Here is a 24840-nt window from a genome sequence, read left to right as displayed (position 1 = left end):
TCGTTTGCTTTTTCTTTTCTTTTTCTTTTAGTCATCATGTCTGATACTTGTGATAGTGCCAATCCTAGTAGCCCTGGGTGTCTGAGTGATTCCTCTTAGCCATATTCTCCCTTTTCTCGGCCCCTTCATCTGTCTCTTTGTCTTCTGACAAAGAGGCTAGGGCTATAGCTGATAATATAACAAAGTCTATGAATTATGTCATGTCTCGCTCTGAGCTTGCGGTGATATCTATCTCTAGTAGGTCTTCCTCTGGGAAGGATCTCCCGTTGCAGGCAGTGCGAGGCCATCTTAGCCTTATGTGCCAGAGCTTTCTCCTTCGTTTCGCCAGATACTTAGAGAACCGTACCAAGAATATATGGCCAGAGAAGTTAGGAGGAATCCTCCCCCTAATGCCCCTGTTGGGCTAGATGTGTTGGAAGTTCTTGTTAGAAAATACAAAAGAAAAGAGTGTAAAAATGGGAATAGTGCTTTTGTCCCACATTGAAAGAGTTCCTCATTTCCTCTTTGTTTATATATTGGGTTGAGGGTGTAAATCTTGTCTTGAGAAAGTGCGAGAATGGTATGGATAGACATATAGCACTCACGCGCTCGCCGGCTGGCTCGGACTCGGGCTCGGGCCACGGGTCTTGGGCCTTTGGGCTCTTGGTAATGCGATGCGCGGGCGTGGGGTGGGTTTTGTGGGCCTTACCTATTCTTTTAGTTACCGGGTTGTTTGGTTGAAACCTTGTTACGGGAATCTGTAATTGATTACGTAACTGTTGGTTTAATTAGCCTTAATGGCGGCCGTTACAGCTTCATTATGGTTCTTCCCGTTTTTGGTCGTTGTCATTCCAAGAGATTGATTATTTAATCAATCTCCTTCTCATTATTTATACAAAGAGATCATACACAATATCGTAACTCTCAAAAACACATTTCTTTCTCTCAAATTGCTCTCGGTTTGGGCATATGTTCTGACTCCATTCGGGTTTGTGAGTGCACACAAATTCGGAGCTGTGTTAATCCTGGAGGGCGACCGCTTTTGTTCTACTGCGCCAGGAGGTAGTGCGGAATCGTCTTTTAGGACAGTGGTATCCCACGGCGCAGTAATTGTTCGTTACATGTTCATCTGATTGTTCGCATCTTCCAGATAAGTCTATTCTATCTACATTCTTATAGCAACATTATTTTTATATTGTGCAAATATGCAACAATCTAAAAGACGATTGATATATGTTGCGTATTACGTATGGTTTTTATGTTGTTGTTATAGATGTTGACTCCTTAAGTTGAGTGGACATAGAATCTGGTATAGATGAAGATTGTTTATAGTATCCGCAATTGTGGCATTTGAGGAATCACGTATATCTGGACAAAATGGCAGTACGTTTAATTTCTTGTTCATTATAATCTGGAACTTTGGATCGAGTAAGTATGTTTTTTTTACTTCGAATTGAGATCATGTGATTAAAATCATCAGACCCGTATAAGACAGTATGCATGATCAGGATGCAAATCAGTTATCCTGTTGTTGTACAGAAGAGCTTCTTGTCAGCAATACCATAATTTTTGTTCTGAAATGCTTATATCTGATTCTTGAATGATTGCTCAGGTTAGCATATTTTTCATTCTTTTTTATTTTTCATATGCGCTACCTTTAGATGCCTATGTCCTTATTTTATATAGTATCCACACTAAGGTGACAAGCAGCAGTGGTTGCTTGGTTCTCGTTAATACCATGGTGGCCTCTATGTTGATTATTTTTCTAGTCAATTCTACAAAGGATATATTACGGTTAAACAAAGCAATTTTCAGCATTATTGATAAACTAGTCATCCGTTTCGTATACCTTTTTATTTTCGGTTGCTTTGTAACTTCTTCTTTTTAATTAAGATGGAATTAAAGTTTATAATGAAACGGTAGTAGTACTTGACCAGTAGAATAGAATTGATGTTGCCTTGTTTAATGGGCATTTGGTTTTTATTAATTAAGAAGCTAATAGAAATTAATGCTGCCTTGTTTAATGTGCATTTAATTTTTAGTTAAGCCGCTAATATAAAGTTATGGTCATGATATGTTATTTTTGTAAATTATGTAAAGGGATGCAATTTATGGTACCACCAAGATGTCGTCCGGATCAATTTACCGGCCTTGTCCGGATCAATTTACCGGCCTTGTCCGGAATATTATATTCTAATTGTTCTTAATGGTTAATCTTACCGTGACTTTATTTTTTTGTTCATCTTTAAAAGTTTATGGATGATAATTTATTTGGAAATGGTTACATTCTCGTAACATTTTCTTTTAATATTGATTTCTTGAGTGGGTTAAATTACTATTTGTTGAAATCGACTCATTTGGTTTTGTTTAGTATATTACATGAGTTTTTTCAAATGGTAGATTATGTTGAGTTAGATATAAAGTTATATATTGTAACTAAGGAGATTAATCAAGGATGTCCAGAGGAGAAAACGATCCGTGAGTCTACACCATCGTGGGTGATCGGAGCAGTAGTGTTTGTGATATTATTGATGTTTCCTTGGCCTTTTTGACGTATTTATATATTATCTTGGCAAGTAGCTACAGGTTCGCCTTGTATGGTTTGTTTGGGAGTCCCAGTTAATGCTTAGCTGTTGTCTTGCATGACTACGTGTATTGTGGTCTTCGTTAGCAATGTCATCCATATGACTATTGGTTGCAATGGTACAATAATACAGGTCAGGGACTTGAAAACACAGTCGGTCAAAGGTGATCAAGTTTGTATGAACAACCTTAGCATTCCGTCAATTTTGTGCGGTAAAAGAGGAGTTCCTTCTCGATCTTACTATTGACGAACTTTAGCTTATGTGCCCTCTAATATTTTAGTGGGAAATGTGGGGGCTAAAGTTATAGTTTGATCACTAATTAATAAGTAAGTCGTGGTCCGAAATTGATCGCTAGTAAGATTGTGTAGGTGTGTTGGACGTACTCAAAATTTGATATGCCTACTCTTATGCGATGCTAGCAATACTAATGTGAGATTGCTCATATACTGCTTGGTAAACAGGTGCAGTGATGGTAGCATACCCATCAAGCACGGTAGTAGCTAGGGAATTCATTGATTTCGTTATAATATAGTCTTCAAACTATTTTTGTTCATATATGTTCAATTTGTGCCCCTCTTATGCATATTATTTATTTTGGTAAATAGTTGGGCAATGTGGGGGTGAGCTAGTTTTTGAGACTAACTAATAAGTTAGTTACAAACTTGGTTATGGTGAGTACATATATGTTTGTAAAGCTACAAAAGGATTGTTACAAGCACCTAAGTACATAGTGGTATGAGAAGTCTTACTGGATACTACTCCTTTTCTTGGCTTATAATGTTTGAGATTTATTACATGTAGTCTAATTAAACTATTAGTTTTGAGTGTGCCAATATGAATTGTGGTAATCATATGTTGTTGGTTCTCACACGCTATAATGATGTTGATGAGACTAACGTTTCTAATATCTTAAGCCAATATGAAGGTTCGAGGTCAATTATATGACTCTTGATAACTTGGTAAGGCTAATGAGTTGGTACATGCACATTTAATCTTATTATCATGGCATGGAGAATATTTGGTAATTGTCAACTACCTAATATGCGCTTGTTGTAGTTCTAGCATATTATTATTAGGTTTGAGGAAGAACATTATGTTAATGTGTTTTGCAGCGATCATTTACTCTTGTTTTGTTGTTGCTTTGCAGTTGAAACGATCGTATCATTACTAGTAAATTTGTTTTTCACTAGGTGATAGTGTGTAATGTTATGAGAAGATGCAAAGCATAAGTATATTTCTCTTTACACTATGAAGTTGAGTTCATAGGACTAAATCTAAGTGTCAAGAAAACAAGGTTTGTAAATTGGTTAAGTCGTACGTTGAAGGACTTAAGCAAGCTCCCAAATGACGACACTACAAGTTTGACAAGATTATGTCTGGTAATGTTTTTTTTAAGGTGACTCTTGTGTTTATCCTAAACATGATTGTCTTGATTGTGTGATCGTTTGTCTTTATATGGATGATATAATATGTTTGAATCTAACTTGGATCGAATAAATGAGATCAAAGAATTTCTAAATTCAGAATTTTGAAATGATAAATCACATGGATGAGGCAAATGTGATCTTGGGAGTAAAATTCTAAAAGACACCAAATGACATTTGTCTTATTTTGTCTCACTAAGCTGAAAATTTAACTAAAACGTTTTTCTCATTTAATGTCGATCAAGTTAAGACTCCTTTTGATCCAAACATCCACTTAAAGATAAAAGTGATCTAGTTTGTCAAATCTGAATATGATAAGATTGTTAGTAGTATTATGTTTTGTATGAACTACCCTACGCTTGACATTGATTATTCCGTGAGTGGTTTGAGCAGGTACAATCATAGCCCAGGTAATGATTATTGGGATGCTATAAGGTGATTGCTTCGGTACCATGTAGGTACCATGGATTGGAGTTTGCACTACTCCAAATCTCCAGGAGTTATTGGAGGGATCATGTGATGCCTATTTGGTATCTGATGATTATAAAGTCCACTCCAATAGTTGTCATTCATCATCTTAGGGGGTGGAGCTGTATCTTGGAAATCTTGCAAGCAATCTTGTACAGACTGTTTTGACTAATATGGAATATGAATTTCTTGCTATTGAATTGGCAGGTTATGAGGCAAAATGGTTGAGGAATGTGCTTGTAGATATTCCAGTGTGGGGGAAGCCAGCTCCTTCAGTTGCAATTGTTATTGCAAAGAACCATGCCTATAATAGAAGAAAGACACATTCGTTTGAGGCATAAGGCCGTCAAAGATATGTTGTCTATTGAGCAAATCTTTAGACTGTGTAAAGTCTGAAATGAAATGAATAAACCGGATCCGTAAACGAAAGGCCTATAATGAAAACTAGTTTTGGAAACATTGGAAGGGATGGGCTTGAGGCCCATTGGATGAATTGTAAAGTAATGAACTCCTACTCTCAGAGTTCAAAGGACGACATTATGATACAATTCGGAAGCACAAAATTTTATATTTGTTCATCCCCTAGATGTTATTACGTGCTTGCTACAATTGGAAAGAGGTTGAGCATACGGCTCTTAATGAACCCATATCCATACTTTTGGTGGTGTGAAGGTAGCTCACACTTGATGGGATTCACCTACGTAGGTGTGGAAGTGTGGCCGCTTTCTATGAGAATTGCGATATGGGCTATTCTCTAGAGCACCTATGAGCATATCCAGGTCGGACGTATGGCCGGTATAAGGCGTCACTTTATTCGCGGAGTCAGAATTTCATACATATTCAGTTGTGTGCTTTGAGTGACGGGTTTCTAACTCCCTATCAAGTTCAATACGAAAGTCACTTGGTAGGAAAGAGATCATAGCTCAAAAGTCACTAAGTGTTAATTCAAGTGAAAGACATTGACACCTATTCAACTGGTATGTTTTGTCCAAAACCGATTCATTCTTTTCTTTCTTTTTCTCATCTTCGAACCTGTGGGGGATTGTTGGAAGTTCTTGTTAGAAAATACAAAAGAAAAGAGTGTAAAAATGGGAATAGTGCTTTTATCCCACATTGAAAGAGTTCCTCATTTCCTCTTTGTTTATATATTGGGTTGAGGGTGTAAATCTTGTCTTGAGAAAGTGCGAGAATGGTATGGATAGACATATAGCACTCACGCGCTCGCCGGCTGGCTCGGACTCGGGCTCGGGCCACGGGTCTTGGGCCTTTGGGCTCTTGGTAATGCGATGCGCGGGCGTGGGGTGGGTTTTGTGGGCCTTACCTATTCTTTTAGTTACCGGGTTGTTTGGTTGAAACCTTGTTACGGGAATCTGTAATTGATTACGTAACTGTTGGTTTAATTAGCCTTAATGGCGGCCGTTACAGCTTCATTATGGTTCTTCCCGTTTTTGGTCGTTGTCATTCCAAGAGATTGATTATTTAATCAATCTCCTTCTCATTATTTATACAAAGAGATCATACACAATATCGTAACTCTCAAAAACACATTTCTTTCTCTCAAATTGCTCTCGGTTTGGGCATATGTTCTGACTCCATTCGGGTTTGTGAGTGCACACAAATTCGGAGCTGTGTTAATCCTGGAGGGCGACCGCTTTTGTTCTACTGCACCAGGAGGTAGTGCGGAATCGTCTTTTAGGACAGTGGTATCCCACGGCGCAGTAATTGTTCGTTACATGTTCATCTGATTGTTCGCATCTTCCAGATAAGTCTATTCTATCTACATTCTTATAGCAACATTATTTTTATATTGTGCAAATATGCAACAAGATGTTCATCCCCTAGCAGAGAGAGCCTGGCTGAACAGTTTTGACCAACTTGAGGGTTTTGGAGGTGTTAATCCGAATCTTTCTGGAGGTGCCGATGAGTCTTTATATGTTTACAACAGACGTTCTGTGATGGTGGCTGGCTCCGGTAGTGGTTCTGGTGATGCCGAGCGTCGTTACGAAGATATGATCTTGGAGGACATAGAGCGATTACGACCATTTCGTCCTTATGTTGATGAGGATATGCCTGTTGGTGCGACTGACTCTTACCTGCACCCAGAGGTATCCTTTGGTCCATTGAATGTTGCACCAGATGTGGGCTGACTTTGGGCTACTAGGGAGGCTTACTACCCTCGTGTTGAGAGGGAGCTATATTCCCTTCCTTCTGATTATAAGGTGGTTTTACACAAAAGATACCAATTAGTTAAGCAATAAAAGTGGTTTTTATTGTAAAACGGTCTTACACAAAAGTTACCGACTATTAAATTTTGGAGGGGTGTGGGGTGGGGGTCAATGAAATTAATTGTTTAATGTGGTAATGGGGTTGGAGTATTATTTAATTAAATGGTGAGGTTGAAAAGTTATTAAAAATAGCAAGTGTATCTCCTATTTAAATATGACCTATAAGTGTATCTCCTATTTAAATACGGAGGGAGTATATGGCCAACGAAGATTTATTACTCTGTAAATGGGGAAGGGTGGGCACTAAAACTAGGAGTAAAACAGTAAGAGGAACAGAGAAGCAGAGAGGAGAAAACAGAAAAAGAATACAGTGGGCACACCAATTACAGAATGAACCTGGCAGTGTCTTATCCTTTTCATGCTGCAAACCCAACAAAATTGATGTTATTTGCAGAATTGAGAAGATACACAGAAGATACAGTTGCGGATTCAATATTACCAACTTACCAAGTGAGTAGTATTGCAGATTTTTGATTAATTTACGCAAAGTTGACAACTCAAAAGAATCAGACAGATTTCATACAGTTTAATTGCTACCTACAGCTTTTTCACTGCCTTATTAATTCCTAGTTTCACAGTTATTTAGACTATACTAGTCTACTCTGTCTACCCTTTTTGCTTTACGTTCTATTTCAGAACGGCAAGGGTTGTTTCTTCGGATATTAGATATGTGTGACAACACATATATCAGCTAAAAAACAAATACCTAAAAGACAAAAAAGAAAGTATCTTTCATATTAAAAAAAAGTATTATTTTGGTTTAAAAAAGTACCATTCAATTTCTTTTTTGTCTTTTTTCCTATTTTGTTTTTTTGCTATGATATGCATTTACAAGCACATATCAGATATCCGAAAATACTTCATCATATCAGAGATGTGCGAGCAAAAAACATTTCATAGAAATGGAAACGTCATTTTGCAAAGACAAACACCATTTTTCAAAAAGCAAACACCAATCTTCAAAAACAAATGCAATGTTTCACATAAAAAGCACAATTTGATTGATGTGTTTTGTCCTTTAGTGTTTGTCATTTCCATATTTTTTCGTTTTGTTGGTTGAGATGTATTTTGTAATACATCTCTGATATTGAAATTTATTTCCTCCTACTCCGCATGTATTATGGAAAAAATATTTTTAGTGTACTCAATTCTATTATGCAAAAGTTTTACACGGTAAATTATCATCTTTGAACTCACTTTTAAAGAGGTAAAAGTGATGGTTGATTGTTGTTGTTAAGAAGCATTTTTGTCCTTTAGCTTTCTTTTTTACCTCTCCTTATATGTGTGGAAAAATAAATTATGTCATATAAATAAGAATGGAGAAAGTAGAAGCAAGTGGGTAAGTAGATATGTATTTTAGTTAAATTAAATAATACGGAGTAGTATGTCAAAAGAGACGTGTGAGGATGAGAGGATCACAAATCGTACAAGACATTAAGCAAACAAATATGAAAATCTATTGACTACTCCGTATTCGTAATACGGAGTAGAACCAAGATAAATTTTACGATTTTTTTTACTTGTATGGAATAATATAGAGTAGGTCGTCCATCAAAGAAAGGTTTTAACAACGATTAATAAGATATGGATTGAAGGACTAAAGCCACGTGCTTATTGAGTTCCTAATTGGAGGGGTTATCATGTCTTATGTCACGATGCACTTCATTATCGTTCTAAAGAGTGAAGATCAAGCTTGAGGAAACAAGAAGGAAGTGTAATGGTCATTTGACGGGGATCGGATCCATTATCCTATGATACCGTCATACCGCTATTCGAAGTTTGGATAATCTCACATCAATTTGGTCTTAAAATTTTCCCTTTCGCAAAAATTAGTCACAAAAATCTCTAAAAGCACTAACTTTCTTGAGAAGATCTTTTTTTTGTCTATATGCAAAGTCAATTACAAGCATACTCATCACTTCATCGGCAATCCATGATTACAGTAGCCGGGAGTTAATATCCACTCCATCAAAGGTTCCGTAGGATGGCTAACTTTCTCGTTAAATACAGACGATTGTACGGACATAACAACACAATACGAATTGAACACAAAAAAGCGGATTAGTGTCAAAAATTTACAAAACATTTAATTAATGGGTCAGGTTATTATTGAAATTCACCACACGAAACTAACACGACTTAACCCGTATAAAAAAACAAATAATACTTTAATAAAGTTGGTGATAAACCTTACTAATAGAGCCAACTTTATAGAACAAACACGACAACACGGCACGAACCGAACACAAAAAAGCAGGTTAGTGAGGGTTTCCGACACGGTTACTGAAATGGGTCAACACAACACCACACATTTATTTAACGGCCCGGGTTAGTGTTGAAGTTTTCCAACCCGTTTATAATGGACACGATACATTACACTTGAGATATGGTTTCATTGGGAAATTTAAGCTAAACCAACAAAGCACAGATCCTTTTGGCTGTTTACCATAATCTACAAGCTAAAGTATCTCATGTTAGTTTCAGTAGATAAAAATGAAGAACTTAATCAGTCAGCAATAGAACATAGACTTGTTTACATTTTGGCTTATCTTAGGCAAAGGAGTTGGCTTTGGAGGACCAAGCCGAGACATGGTAGAAGATTCCGACCTTTCAAGGTACAGTCTGCCCCTATATGCAGCAAGATGGGCATAGTAAGCAGGGGGTACGATAGAAATTGGTTTAGTACACCTTACGAATGTGAAGCATAAGCTATAAACCAACTTCTGAAACTCATCAGAAGTGAAGTTGCTTTCATCCCACAGTACATGGTAGTGTGCTGGTCGACTTGTTCCCTTGGTTCCCCAATGACTGCATAAATAGAAATCGAATTCCTTAGGGTGAGTGATCACTGAGTCAACCACAGTTCCAGGAGGAACGTTTTCATCACAGAATGGTAAACAATTTGGATCACTTTCATCAGGGAACAATCTTGTATGGTGCCGCTTCTGTACTACAGCAAACGTGATTAATGGTTTATAATCAGGAAATTTATCACATGCCTCTCTTATTGATTTCAATTCTTCTTTTAGGACTTTGTAGAACTGAGTCTCACTTACTCCATCTCGAAAGAATATTATTCTTCTAGGGAGACTCTTCACCTCTTGGCCAAATTCAACTAGTATTTCACTCACCATTTCTCCAAGATCTTCGATAATCTCTTGGCGGTGTGTTTGAGACCTCATTCTTGACACATATCTGTTTGCTGATGGCCAGTTTGTGCTTCCAACAACAGCCACAACACTAGGACTGCAATCATCAAGAGGGTGAGGATGAGTTACATCTGCTCCCATAAATATTACCGGCTCATCATGTGTAAGAAGCCGGGGAATTTGTGAGGGTAACGAGTTGAATAATGCAACTGTTGATCCACCAACTTTGGCGTTGATCTTGAGTGCCATGTTTGTCAAGAATTGGGAATTCGGTTTACCAAGGTTTGAGTATAAGCAACATTGGGTTACAACTCCAACTCGGGTTTCAGCTATTCTTTTAAAATCTCCATAACCTTTATGTTTCTTCTCCATTAAGCACAGGAGGAGCTGTAGATTGTTTGAGGCTTCCCTTTGGATTTTGTTTAGTTTGCTTTCCAAGAGAGTGACATTGTTTAGGACATGGATTGACTCGAATTGTGGGGTAATGATGGTAGATCTATTGAGGAGAATGCCCATTTGCTCACACTTGAAACATAACTGGCTTATAAATTTATGGACATAAGATTTTTGATCAGGGGTTCCGCCAAAACTCATCAATGCCCACCTCTCAATTCGTGTCCCTTCAACTACATGCCCACCCAAAAGGCTCCATTGCCGATCAATGCTAGAAGGAAGTACATCACTTACAACTCCCCCATCTCCGAGCTTCAACTTTGGAGGCCTAAGAACTCTCCCATTTAATCGTGTCATTTCTTTCGTGACTTGTAGTTTGAACTCTTCTCCGTGACTGCCACAACAACAAAAAAACTAAATGTTATACTCAACTTGTGAAAGGAAAACAAAGATTCCATTAGCAAATTACCTTGTTGGTCCAAGCGGACCATTAATGACTCCATTGATAATAGCTCTTCGTTCTCTTGGTTTTTGACTTCCCATCTTCATAATTCTAGCAGTTTGATCATCTGAGAGTTTACCAAGGAACTTCTGCCCTTGACAAATCATGCAAAGCTCCATAGGAAGGTAACATGGCTTCCTCCTACTAATCTGTAAACAAGGAAGATTCCTGTATTGGATATCATATTCATAATGATCCTTAAAGTAATCAACAAGCTTCAATTTACTTCCATCGCGGTCATCAAACCAGAGCTTTTCAGTAGCTTCCTCAGTCAAGCTATGGAACCGGTATTTCTGAACAGCATCTCTATGAGAAACAAAGACCCTCAAATTCTTCAACTCCTTCTCGACTTCCTTCCTCTCTATTGTTGTCAAACTCCTCTCCTTCCTATCAGGTAGATCATGCAAAAACTTGACCCGTTTTTGCAGAAACTCTATTACTCCAATACTCTCATGAAATGCAGTCACTGAAAAATCTACATTCAAAGCAAGGCCCTGTTGAGTTGGCCTTAGACTCTGAAAAAATCCTCTTAATCCAACAGCCCCTCCACCAATTTCCCTACTCCCTCCCATCGAAATCGAATACATTGACCTTCCTAAAGCGATACATTGCTCGTTAGGACATTCCCTCAAAACAACATCTAAAGCATGCAGATACTCCTGAGGAAGTGGCACCCAATCATCCCCCTCTTTGCTCAAATATTTCTTCAACTCATTTCCATCTAGTTTTGAAACAAGATTAATGTTGATCCTAAATAACTTTACTTTTTGCTCAACTTCTCCCTTAGCATTGCCCTCTAAACACGGTTTGCTATTCAGAACAACCGGGAGATTAATAAAGAACTCGAGCCTATTGTTTCGAAACTCAACCGGACTATACAAATTTTTTCTACCATCAAAAGCAGGAGAAGCATAACAAAGCAAAGCCGAGTTTTCTTCCACAAATTTCTTCTTTATAGCGCGAGCCACTTCCTTTGGAGGATTTGGAGATATTTCGACATTGTAATGGAAAATTTGCTGACACGGGTCAAATTTTACTCGAAAATGGTTTGCAAGAAGAGAAATAACTTCGCCTTCCACTCCACCATTGTCCGGTCTCTTTGCAGCCACTAATGCTTGTGTTGTAGTATCAACAACATTAGGCTTCTTAATGTTAAGTGAACTAAGTTGTTCCCCAAGCTGTTCATCAGCTGTTTATTAATCAATTTACATTATTAATCAATGCTAAATTGCTAATACATAAACACAACTTGCAACTATTTAAACAAAAAAGGAGCAATCATATTATGACAACATATTTCATCAAAATCAATTTCAACACAAAGCAGTAAAAGAACAAAAAAAGAGAAACATAATACAAGACTAATCTTGTTAGCAAAAAAAAAAAAAAAGAGACAAATCTAGATACTCCCTCCGTCTGAAATTAGTCGTATCACAACCCATATTACTCCATATAATATTTCAATCTTATATGCAAGCGATACATGCAAAAATATACTTGATCCGTTTCAAAATAATTGCAACACTGTGATTAGCACATTTGCCAAGATATAACTTTGACCGTAAATATCACTAATCATACATTTTTTTTTATCTTGAAATTTAGTATTATAAAAATATACAATGAAACCAATCCACCAACATTTTACTTATAACATTTGCTTTTAATAAATTAGTAAAAACTTATGGTCAAAGTTAATAAATAAATAGTGGTAAAATTGAAAGTGTGGCAATTTTTTTGAAAAGTAGGAAGTATAAGAAAGCAAATTATGTTATGTAGAAAAAACTATTTGCAAAGTTTCTCAAAAAAAATGTGGACATCCAAATAATTCGGGGATGGATTATTATTATTTTTGTTCGATTGAATTTTGATTGAACACATTTAAACTAAAATGTGTTTGATTTGTCACAATAATAAGATGTGGCATAATAGAGTACTCCGTAATTGAAAGGGAATAAATTATGTGTGACCAATAAGGAGTATTTGATCTTGACTTTTTTTTTTGGCTTTTTACCAGCTTTGATTAAATTTGATTAACTGATTTTTCTTTATGTCTTTTTATTTATTTTACAGTTAATATTAATATAGTTGGTAAGTAATAAGGGTGTTTTAGACTGTTTATAGGAGATCGATTTACGATAATGACAGAGTCTCCTTATAGAATACTCCCTCCGTCCCTTAATACGCAACCTGTTTTGACTTTTTGCACTATTCACATAATTCATTTTGACCCTATTTTATTTATAGTATATGAAAACAAATGTTAGTATATAATATATTGTTGGCTTCATCTTAATATATATTTTCAAAATATTAATATTTTTATAAGTTTTTATAATATGTAGTTAAAGAAATTGGTGGTCAAAGTTGTGCATTGGCAAGCGTATCCGGTCAAAACAGATCGATTATTAAGGAACAGAGGAAGTAGTTAATTCCGAACAAACACAAATTAGTTGTAGCATGACACACGCTACACTATCAACGCTACAGTTAATTCCGGTCAAACAAAGTAACATTACTCCCTCCGTCACTTAATACTCGCACCGCTTTCCTTTTCGGACCGTCCCTTAATACTTGCACCGCTACAAAAAGGGAAATTTATTATATTATTTCTCACACTTACCTATTACCGCACCTACACCCTCACTCCCTACAAAAAATCATTTAAAAATTCACAACCCTCCACTCACCTTTCCCCACTCCTTACACATTTCCCATTAACTATATTAAAAAAATACCCCCACTATCAACTAACACATACTCCCTCCGTTTCTTTTTGTTTGTTACGTTTGACTTTTACACGTTTATTAACGTCTAATAAAGATTCTTTTTCTTTTTTATTAAGAAAATAACCCAAATAAAACCTTAATCCACTAGTAATTACAACAACCAATAAGATTGTTTTATTTATCAAAATGAACCAATAATGGAAAAACACAAAGATTGCTAACTTAACATACTTGGAAAATTGTAAAGAAATTTTACAAACTTTTATATAAGGCGGTCTTACATAAAAGACTACATTGGTGTCATATAAGTTAAGGACTAAAATCAATTAGTTAAGCATGGAAATCAACTAGTTAAGCATTGAAATCAATTAGTTAAGCAATGAAACTAATTAGTTAAGCACCAAAATTAATTAGTTAAGCAATATAACTAATTAGTTAAGCAATTAAAGTGGTCTTTCCGGTAAGGCGGTCTTAAACAAAAGTTTATGAAGAAATTTAATGAGTTGAAAAAATTAGACCAATTAAAATTAAAAGATGACACAAAATGATACGGAATAGTATAATAAGTTTATAAAAGGAAAGATTCTCCCACGTAACAAACATTGTGAAACACCTTAAAAGTATACGTAACAAACAAAAAGAAAGGGAATATTAAATTAATAAGTCAATTCAAGTATCTTAAACTCCGTACCGATTAAACCGGTGCGAGTATTAAGAAACTGAGGGAGTATTTGTTTAAAGACTTTAAACAGAAGACTAATCCATTCCTAGGTATTCACTCCGTCTAAAAGTAACATGACTATTATTTCATGACAGTCAGAGTAACAATATTTGTTTACACACTAGACTAATCCAGTCCTATGCAATCCCTCCCTCTAAAATTAGTATCAAAGTGGCGATTAATTTTGGACAATCAAATAGAGTAACATTATTTGTTTAAACAGTAACCCACAAAAGAAAGTGAGAAAAGAGTGTTGTTTCCGACGTATCAATACACAATCATTTTGAATATCTACAAAAAGTAAAATAATGCTTCTTTCTTTCTTTTTCCCATTCCATACAAAAAAATAACCCAAAATAATAAAAAGAATAATTTACCTTGTGAAGCTGAGATGAATCCATGATTATGAGAAGAAGTGGGTAATTTATGGGGTTTAAAGAAAGGATTAGGAAAATGGTTTTTATAATTAGGCCTAAATTTGTGGTTTTGTTGAAAAGGTAATGTTGGAGGTAAAGGAAGAATCCCTTTGTAATTCTGCTGCTGCCTCTGCTGCTCATCAAAATACCCAATTAATCTGTTATAACTATTATTATTATTATAATAAGGATTAACAATGTTAATGGCATGATGATGATGGTATTGATGATGATGATGGTGATGATGGTGGTGGTGGTGGTGACGACGATGGTTGTTTCTGGTGTTATTCTGAGCAGGAGTTAAATTTGTAAGTGGGTTGGAATCTTGTGTTTCTTCTTCCATGGATAAGCAATTTGGGTTAGGAAAAGTTGAGATTTCTTTTCTGAGGAATAAAAAGGTGTATAATAATATAAAATTAAAAGTAAGAAATAGTGAAAAGAGAAGGAAGAAAGTGTAGTTATTTAAGAAAGTGACTGGACTTAGGAGTTTAAGGGAGTTGTAGTTCTTTGTGTCTTGTTTGGAAGAAAGGAAAGGTTTGAGCTTGAAAAGGGAGAAATAGGTCAATGTGCCCTTTTTTGTGGAAGTGTGCAATTTATGACTATGTTTTTTTTTTGATAAAATACATTTATCACTTCTTTGTTTTTTTATAAGGTGAGATGATGAACTCTATTGTTAGCTTTGTAGGTCACATTTATTAGAAGTAATTATAGGGGAATTCTCACCTTTAAAGATTCTTAGTGATCTTTGATCTCATAATCTTGAGGTTATGACTTATGAGACCAAGCCTTGCAATACATTTATCACTTGTTATAGGGCTTTCTAAAACATTGCGTCGGTATCATAGTTTTTCTGTGTGAATGAGCTACAAGGACAATACATTTATAAACGGGGGTAAAGTATTTGAACCTGAAACCTATCTAACACAGGACTTCAGTCTTAACTATTAAGTCAATACTTCATTAGTTCACGTTGGTTTCTTGTAACTACAGTTTGTAGTTTGTACTAGTCTCTGTTTAGTTGATAACTGTATTACTCCCTCTGTCCCGGAATACTCGGCCCGGTTTGACCTGCACATAGTTTAAGGGACTTGAATTGACTTATTTAATTTAATAGGTAGTAGTTGATAGTGGGGTATTATTTTAATGTAGTTAGTGGGAGGTGGGTTAAGAGGTGGGGTTGGAGGAGAGTAGGGGTTGAATTTTTAATTATTTTTTGTATGGAGTAAGGGGTAGGTGGGTTAATAAGGGTGGAGTGAGAAATAATATAATATTGTTAGAATATTTCCATTTTTAGAAACAGGTCAAGTATTAAGGGACGACCCGATAAGGAAAACAGGTCAAGTATTCCGGTACGGAGGGAGTAAATAACATGTGGGGTAGTAAATAAAATAGAGAATTAGAGATAGGTTAGATTGATGATACTTTAATAAAAGAGGAAAATGGTAAATTTTTTTAGGGATGACCTGAAAAGAAGTCTAATCAATATTTTAGATATTTTAGACACAATGAGTACATCTTTGATACACAAATCAATTAATCAAACAACAACGTTTCATGGATTAAGTCAAAATTTAACGGAAATAGCAAGGTGATTTTAGTCCAAGGACGTTTTATTTTGAAAAATTACTTAATGCCAATACATCTGTTTTTTATTAAATGACACAATTATTTAATAACGTTTTTCAATATACAATTTTAAACATTAATATCTTTAATTATGGATACGAAAAAGTTACAAAAAGTTGATAATTAAAAAATCTTGATTGAGACGAATCTAATAAAACTCTACACGATTATGTTTTTTCTTAAGTATAAATCACAAAAGAAAGTCAAATGAGCTTGTGTGAATGACGTCCAAAACTCAATTGTGTCATTTAAATAAGAATAAGGAAGTACGAAGTACCTGTACCCTTTTAGTTCCCTTTGTTTTTCACACTTGAAATCTTGACTCTAGTCATAATTAAAGAAAATAAATTTTTCGAAATAATAAGAAAAAACATAACCATTTTCTTCTTGTTTGATTCATCTCAATGAGTATTTTAAGAAATTGAAGTTTTATATTTTTTACTACCGAAGATTAACATATAATTAGATATAGCTAGGTAGCTGTTATCCCACTTTTTGGACTAACGACATAACCGCTCTAACGTTTGATTATGTCATGTCAACCAGGTTCTGTCGTTTCGCAGGTAAACATAGTTTCAGGGAGACGCGTCCGACGCAGCGTCGTACGACGAGGCATAGACGACGAAGGACGAACGACAACGTGCAAGCAACAAAGACGCGTCCTCAAAGAACAGGTTGATAAAGATAAGTTAACCTAAAGCCCATGATAGGCAGCGCCGTCACACTAGCGGAATAAGTCCAAGACATGCGCGAGAAGCACGGAGGTGGTTGAAGACTAAAGAGACGTGTGACAAAGAGATCCCTATCTTTGTGGGATTCTCTCAACCGACTAGACCGTTGGAAATATCCTATAAAAGCATGAAAACGATGACAAGCGAGGCACATGTTAACTCAAGCACTCATACTCTCAAGTTATTAGCATTCATATTATTCTTGTATTCGCTCTTTAATTTTGCTACATTGATCTCTAGAATAATACACAAACAATCAGATAGAAAACTTAGTGGATTGATAGCCTCATAGCTATCCGCGGTTTTTTACCTTATTCCTGGGTTTTCCGCGTCAACACTTCTCTGTGTCGCGTCTCTTTTGTCTTTCTTTATTTGATTCTTGCTTAGTTAGTGTCGACCCAAGCCAAAGGTCGCCTCTAGACAAAATTTGGCATAAACAGTTTGGCGCCGTCTGTGGGGACATTAACTAGGTTTCACACAAAATCACCCTACACACCATGACCACTGAAGAGATGACGCTCGCAGAGATGAAAGCGGCCTACGAAAAGGCCCAAGCAGAGCTGGCCCAAGAAAGGGCCTCCATTGAAAACCTCCAGAAGGAGCTCGACTCTGTGAAAAGTACCAAGTATCAGTCGCGTTACAAGCCAGGTGCAAAACCGAAGAAGTTGATATTCGAGATGACTGACGATTCCGAGGACCTGTCCGACGGCGAAGAGCCACATGGAGAAGAGGATGAAGCAACACCGGACCCCGTCACCAAGCGCCTAAATAAGATGGAAACTCACATGAAGAAGCAATTCTCGTTGATGCTGAAGCTGATGACTAAACTGCCAGGGGCACCCACGCCCGTGGAAACCGAACCGACCGACGGGTATGCAGCATCGCCGTTCTGTGAAGCGATCGCTAGGGTGACGGTACCACACCAGCTCCGACTCCCTACCTGGACCACCCTGTACGACAGAACGTCTGATCCATACAGACACGTCAACGTCTACAAGCAGCGAATATGGCAGATCGACATCCCCTACGACCTGGTCGAACCCATCATGTGCAAATCATTCGGAGGGACCCTCGACGGAGCAACGGAGCAGCCCTGGAGTGGCTCATGAACATAACACCTGGATCCATCTTCTGCCCGTCCGACCTCATCAACGCCTTCTACCAGCAATTCGCCAGTAGTCGCCAGTTGGAGAAACAGACAAGTGACCTCTATCGCTTGGTCCAAGGACCTACCGAGTCGGTACGCGATTATTTTAACCGTTTTAATTGTGAGAAAAGTAGTATAAAAAACCGTGATGTCAGGACAGCCATCGAAGCATTCAAGAGAGGTCTCATCCCCAACTCGGAGCTGTACCGGGAACTAACCAAATATCCCTGTGCAACCTTCGAAGAGGTCAGATCGAGGGCCACTGCCCAAATGCGGATTGAAGACGACGAGATTACATGAATGGCTTCTCAGCGACCAGCAGGGGGTAGCAGCGACAGGAGGTCGTACACCCCAAGGAACAACAGCTGGAGACACCAACCATACAACCGCCAGAACCAGGTACAAAATGTCAATCAATATGATGATACTAACAATGTTTACAGGAATGAACGGGTCGTTTATCCCCCCATCTCCGAGTATGGCTTCAACGTCGACATCGGAGGCGTGGTGAACGCCCTTCAAAGTGTAGGTGGTACCGTCAGATGGCCTAAGAAGCGCGACAGACCAGACTCTACGAAGGACATGAGCAGGTGGTGCGACTTCCACCGCGACAATGGCCACACAACCGAGGAATGCATCTCCCTCAAAAAGGAGGTAGCATATCTACTGAAAAGAGGCCACCTGAAGGACCTACTGAGCGACAAAGGAAAGGAGACGTACAACAAGGATATCAACTCCCAACCCAACCCAGCACCAAGCGGCGACCGACCGGCCCCGCCCATGTTCGAAAAGGTGGTAAACGTTATTTCTGGTGGTTCAGATATATGTGGACTAACTTCTTCTGCAGCTAAAAAAATCAACAGGGGCGAATCTGAAGCCGTCAAAGAGGGGCAGACCGAAGACGAAGTAGCACTCGACAAGTCTTTAGCAGCGATGATAATAACCTTCGACGACTCAGATTCAACCGACACACAACAGGAACATCATGACGGGCTAGTCATATCGCTCCCAATAGGCAACGCTCTCATCAAAAGGATATTGATCGACAACGGCAGTTCAGCAAATGTACTGTTCCTAGAGGCTCTGCAAGAAATGGGACTAGACGAAAAGAGTATAATCAGAAGGTCGACAGTCCTAGTAGGATTCAGTGGAGAATCGCTACGAACGGTAGGGGAGATATCGCTGCCTATGTACGCAGAAGGTGTCAATGTGATGACCAAGTTCAATGTCGTCGACTGCCCATCAGCATACAACGTCATTTTAGGACGACCATGGATCCACAAAATGAAAGCGGTGCCATCGACATACCACCAGTCAATCAAGTTCCCAACCAAATGGGGAGTCATGGAAATCAAAGGACAACAAAGAGACGCAAAGAAATATTATGAAACGACGCTGAAACCATCAAAGTCATCCATCTAGCAATTACAGCCAGGGTCGACGGTAGACGACCCTGACGACCAACAGATCGATGAGATAATACTAGATCAGACAAAGCCAGACCGAGTAGTAAGGATCGGAGCGTCGCTACCTGACAACATCAAAAGTCAGATAGTGTCATTCCTAAGAGAAAACTCGGACTGCTTCGCTTGGTCGCACGAGGACATGACAGGAATCAGTCCGGACGTCATCACCCACAAACTCAATGTCGACCCCAACTTTAAACCAGTGAAGCAGAAACGACGAAAATTCGCACCTGAGAGAAATAAAATCATAGACGAAGAGATCCAAAAACTGATAGATTCCGGGAAAGTCAGAGAAGTCAAGTATCCAGATTGGTTAGCAAATGTCGTCGTCGTCAGTAAAAAGAACGGAAAGTGGAGAGTTTGTATCGATTTCACAGACATCAACAAAGCATGCCCCAAAGACCCATTCCCGCTGCCGCATATCGACGCCCTGGTCGACGCCACTGCCGGACACGAGCTACTAACATTTATGGACGCCTACTCCGGATACAACCAAATCCTTATGCACCCAGACGACCAGGAAAAAACATCTTTTGTAACAGACAGAGGAATTTATTGTTATAAAGTCATGCCTTTTGGTCTTAAAAATGCAGGTGAGACATACCAACGATTGGTCAACAAAATGTTCAAAGACCAACTTGGAGACACGATGGAGGTCTACATCGACGACATGCTAGTAAAATCAAGGAAGGCTGACGACCATGTCGAACACCTACGACAATCCTTCGACATATTGAGGAAATACGGTATGAAACTTAACCCGACTAAATGTTCTTTCGGAGTGTCTGCAGGGAAATTCTTACGTTACATCGTCACCCAAAGAGGAATCGAGGCCAGCCCTGACCAGGTGCGCGCAATCATCAACATTCAACCCCCCAGGAACATAAAAGAGGTACAGCGCTTGACAGGTAGAGAGGCGGCGCTAAATCGTTTTATCTCGCGGTCGTCGGACAAGTGTCGTCTATTCTACGACGTCCTGTGCAAAAACAAAGGTTTTAGCTGGTCCGACGACCACGAAATAGCCTTGCAAAACCTCAAAAAATACATGATGTCGCCACCCCTCCTGTCCAAGCCCAAAGAAGGCGAAGTCCTACAACTCTACCTAGCCGTCAGCTCCACAGCAGTTAGTGCGGTCCTAGCTCGAGAAGACGAAACGCAACAGCTACCTATTTACTACATCAGTAAGTCACTACTAGAAGTAGAAACCAGGTATTCCTCCCTCGAAAAACTCCTTTTAGCACTCGTTACTGCAGCCAGAAAACTAAGGCATTATTTCGAAACTCACCAAATAGTGGTGATGACTAATTATCCAATCAAGTCTGTGATGCGTAGACCAGAACTAACAGGTCGAATGGAGAAATGGACGATGGCGCTAGGAAGCTTCGACATCAAATACCAACCAAGAACGGCGGTAAAATCGCAGGCCCTAGCAGACTTTGTGGCAGACTTTAGCGCCGACTTGGAGAAAATAGCGGACGACGAAGTCAAACTCATCAATAACGTAGAAGAGGTATGGACGCTCTTCGTCGACGGTTCGTCTAACTTCCGCGGTGCAGGTCTAGGCGTCGTGCTAAAGTCACCACAAGGGGACATGATAGCACAGGCCATATGTTGCGATTTCAAAGCGACAAACAACGAAGCAGAATACGAGGCGTTAATCGCCGGATTGACGCTAGCTGAAGAACTGGGGGCAAGCGGACTCAACATATTCAGAGACTCACAATTAATCGTCAACCAAATCAACGGCGACTATGAGGCTAAAGACCTGAAAATGACCTTATACCTCAAAAAAGCAAAAAAAGCTAGCCTCCAAATTTAAACCCCTCTCCATTAAACAAGTGCCACGAGACTTGAACACACAAGCCGACGCCCTTGCCAATCTAGGATCCGCACTCAGAAAATCACCATTCTCGACCATACCCCTAGTACACCTATTGTCACCTGCTATTGAAAAAGACATACCACAAGATGCCAGCCTCGTCCTATCAGCCACAAACACAGACAGCTGGACCAAGCCCATCCTCGACTACCTAACACACGAAACCCTACCCGACGACAAGCTCGAGGCCAGGAAAATACTTTTCAAAGCGTCACGATATGTTATTTTGCAGGGTATATTATTTAAAAGATCAGCGAACGGAATGTTGATGCGATGCGCAGAAAAAACAGAATGGGAAAGACTACAAAAGCAATACCACGAAGGAGAATGCGGCGGACATGAAGGTGGATGAAGCCTGTCAACCAGAATCAAAAGAAACGGATACTATTGGCCAACAATGCTCAAAGACGCAATGAGGTACGTAGCTAAGTGCGACAAATGTCAACGACACGCAGGTATGACACATAAACCATCTGAATTCTTACACCCCACCTTAACTCCGTGGCCTTTCATGAAATGGGGAATGGACATCGTCGGTAAACTACCCGTCGCCCCAGGACAAAAAGTCTTCATGCTAGCTCTAACAGATTATTTTTCTAAGTGGATAGAAGCAGGTGTGTTCCAACAAGAGACAAAGAGGTATGTTCGTTCATATGGACTAACATTATATGCAGATTCGGAGTACCATCAGAAATCATATGCGACAACGGATCCCAATTCATCAGCGACAAGACTAGGGCTTTCTGCAAGACGTGGAACATCGAGCTAAAGACGTCGACGCAGAGATACCCCCAAGCAAATGGATAGGCAGAGTCCAACAACAAAACAATCATCGCATCGCTAAAAAGCGGTTGGACGATAAGAAGGGACGATGGGCAGAAGAGCTGTCATCCATCCTATGGGCCAATAGGACGACGCCTAGGACGACGACGGGACAGACTCCCTTCTCACTCGTTTACGGGTTCGAAGCAGTACTACCCCCTGAAGTGACACTGCCCAGTGCACGATACGGACTCATGACACCAGAGCAGAACGACGTGGAACTTAGTGAAAATCTCGACAACACAGAAGACTTCAGAGAAGCAGCGTTGATAAGGATGGTGTCGCAGCAACAGATCGTGGCAAAATGCTTCAACAAGAACGTCAAAATAAAAGTGTTCAAGGAGGGCGACTGGGTGCTGCGCAAAGTATTCCAAAACACAAAAGAACTAAACGCAGGTAAACTCGCACCAGCTTGGGAAGGACCGTACTTGATCGATAAAATCGTTGGAAAGGGGGCATACAGGCTCGTCACCAAAGACGGCAAGCCGGTCCCCCGAAGCTGGAACGCTACACATCTTAAACTCTATCACTTTTAAATATCCGTCGTAGCCAATTTTATCAGTTGTCGTACCATCGTTTCTACTTTCTTCGTTACTTTTTGTCGCTTTATTTGTTTGGAACTTTTACTGACTTAAGCATCGGAGGGCCGTTGGCATCCCCGACGACCAATCCTCCTAGCAACCCATGTTTTCTTTTGCAGAAGATAACACACGACGAATATCAACCGGAACCGACGACGTGCGACGGAAAGCGAAGCCCAAGTGATTAACAATGAACAACTGACGCAGGTACTGTTTTACATACATGTAATGCTATCATTTCAATATTTTTTCCTCGTAAAACACATGCCACACGACACAAAGTAAAACACATGCCACACGACGCGTGACAAAAGCTTCGAAACACAAAAGTCACAGAAAACGTACGAATAAGAAGAAAAAGGAACACACTTATATAGCAAAATACAAATTGCGCGACCCCTGGGGCCACGACCTCCGAAATACAATCACAAATATTATCCAAACACCTCGCCGCCGCCACCGACGACGAGTAAAAACATCCAAAATGCGAAAACAAAACACAAGTTATCCAAACCACCTCGTCGTCGCCGTCGACGAGTAAAGAAATTCATAATCAAAACACAAAAACCAACAGAAATTCAAAACTACAAACTATTACATCCCTTCTTCCTGAGTAGAGGCCACGACCTCCTGCTCCGACTCCTGCTCTGGGGGCACGACGACGTCGGTCACGACTGGCACCTCCACCGACGCCACATCCAACGCCTCGCTTTGAGGAACGACGACAAGAGCTTCCCCTTCGCGCTCAACAGCTAACACCTCCCCCTCTTGCCCCGGAACAGGCACATCCTCCACCAACAAAGCAGCGTCCACCTCTGTCGCCTCAGTACTGGCGGTGTCAGCCGTCTTTGCCAACTCTTCCGAGTCCACCACGGGCACCGACAGATCAGCCATAGTACCGCCATTGGCCAGGTAGTCGTCCATCTCCTTCTGACACGGCGAAATGCTGGTCTCCCCAATCAAGCAGGAGTACATCATTTGCGCCCGCGTCCGCCATATAGCGAGAGCCTCGACATCTTTCGCCTCCTCCTGCAGGGCATCGTACAAGCTCCTCAACCCATCTAACTCCTCCGTCGTCGAGGCCAACTCTCCCTTCACTTTCTCCAAATCCTTCGCCGCGTCGGCTAACTGCTTATCCTTACCCTTCAACTGATCACCCTTGGCCTTAACCACCGCAGCGAGGTCCACGACCTTCTTCTCAGCAGCCTTCCACTTCGCCTCCCACGACACGGCCGCCTTCTTTGCCGTCGCCGCCAGTTGCCTCGCATTTGTCACCTCGTCGCACAGCAACGAACATTGCCTGCGCACAGCCAAGGCAGCCTGCGACGCCTGCGCAAAACCAATGCCAAAACAGATTTACACAACGCACATTTTTTGAAAAAAAAATAAAAATAAATAAATAAATAAAACTCACCCGCAGGCTAAGTTCAGCGGCGTCCGACGCGACAGGAAGAGGATCCACCTCGTGATATCGTCGTTACGTCGTAGGCAGGATCAAGCGATCAGCGAAAGGCCATATAACAGACGTGAAGGAAATAATGCCCTTGGTCCAAGTATGCATTCTATGTTAAGTCTAATAAATGCGGTTCAGTATTAATTAACAAGTTAATAATTCAGTGAGATCAAGTGAGCTGAATGCCTAGCTAGAGGCCGCTTCAGTTCAAGTGGAATTAATGATATTAATCCACAGCTTACTCTTGACTGAACCCGTAGGGTCACACAAATAGTACGTAAACGGATCAAGTATTTAATGGCATTAAATACTCCATCTATGAATATTCGGAACCGACGGATCTTGGTTTCAGTGGGAGCTAAGATCGTCACAGGCAAGAAATGAATACTCCGGAAACGATGATATTTCCGGAAACGGAAATATGGATCGTATCGGAAATATAAATATTATCCAGGTCGTAGATGTTACCGGAAACGGAAACATG

At 39.5% G+C, this 24840-nt stretch overlaps 2 protein-coding genes across 2 annotated transcripts; one reads left to right on the top strand and one right to left on the bottom strand.

The window, feature by feature from the left end:
* Window positions 1-9032: 9032 nt before the first annotated feature.
* On the bottom strand, window positions 9033-15230 carry LOC110785042 (protein argonaute 7). The gene is made up of 3 exons (XM_021989481.2): window positions 14613-15230; window positions 10753-11974; window positions 9033-10677 (listed from the first exon to the last, which is right to left on the bottom strand). Exons 1-3 carry the CDS (start codon window positions 14992-14994, stop codon window positions 9252-9254), a joined length of 3030 nt encoding a protein of 1009 aa, XP_021845173.1. The 5' UTR covers window positions 14995-15230; the 3' UTR covers window positions 9033-9251.
* A 3225-nt stretch (window positions 15231-18455) lies between these two features.
* On the top strand, window positions 18456-19577 carry LOC110785031 (uncharacterized). The gene has a single exon (XM_021989470.1). The coding sequence runs from the start codon at window positions 18456-18458 to the stop codon at window positions 19575-19577; it is 1122 nt and encodes a 373-aa protein (XP_021845162.1).
* Window positions 19578-24840: the final 5263 nt, after the last annotated feature.

This window comes from Spinacia oleracea, chromosome 6, assembly GCF_020520425.1.
Source record: "Spinacia oleracea cultivar Varoflay chromosome 6, BTI_SOV_V1, whole genome shotgun sequence".
Lineage (NCBI taxonomy): Eukaryota > Viridiplantae > Streptophyta > Magnoliopsida > Caryophyllales > Amaranthaceae > Spinacia > Spinacia oleracea.
This window is presented reverse-complemented; position numbering and strand designations above follow the sequence as displayed.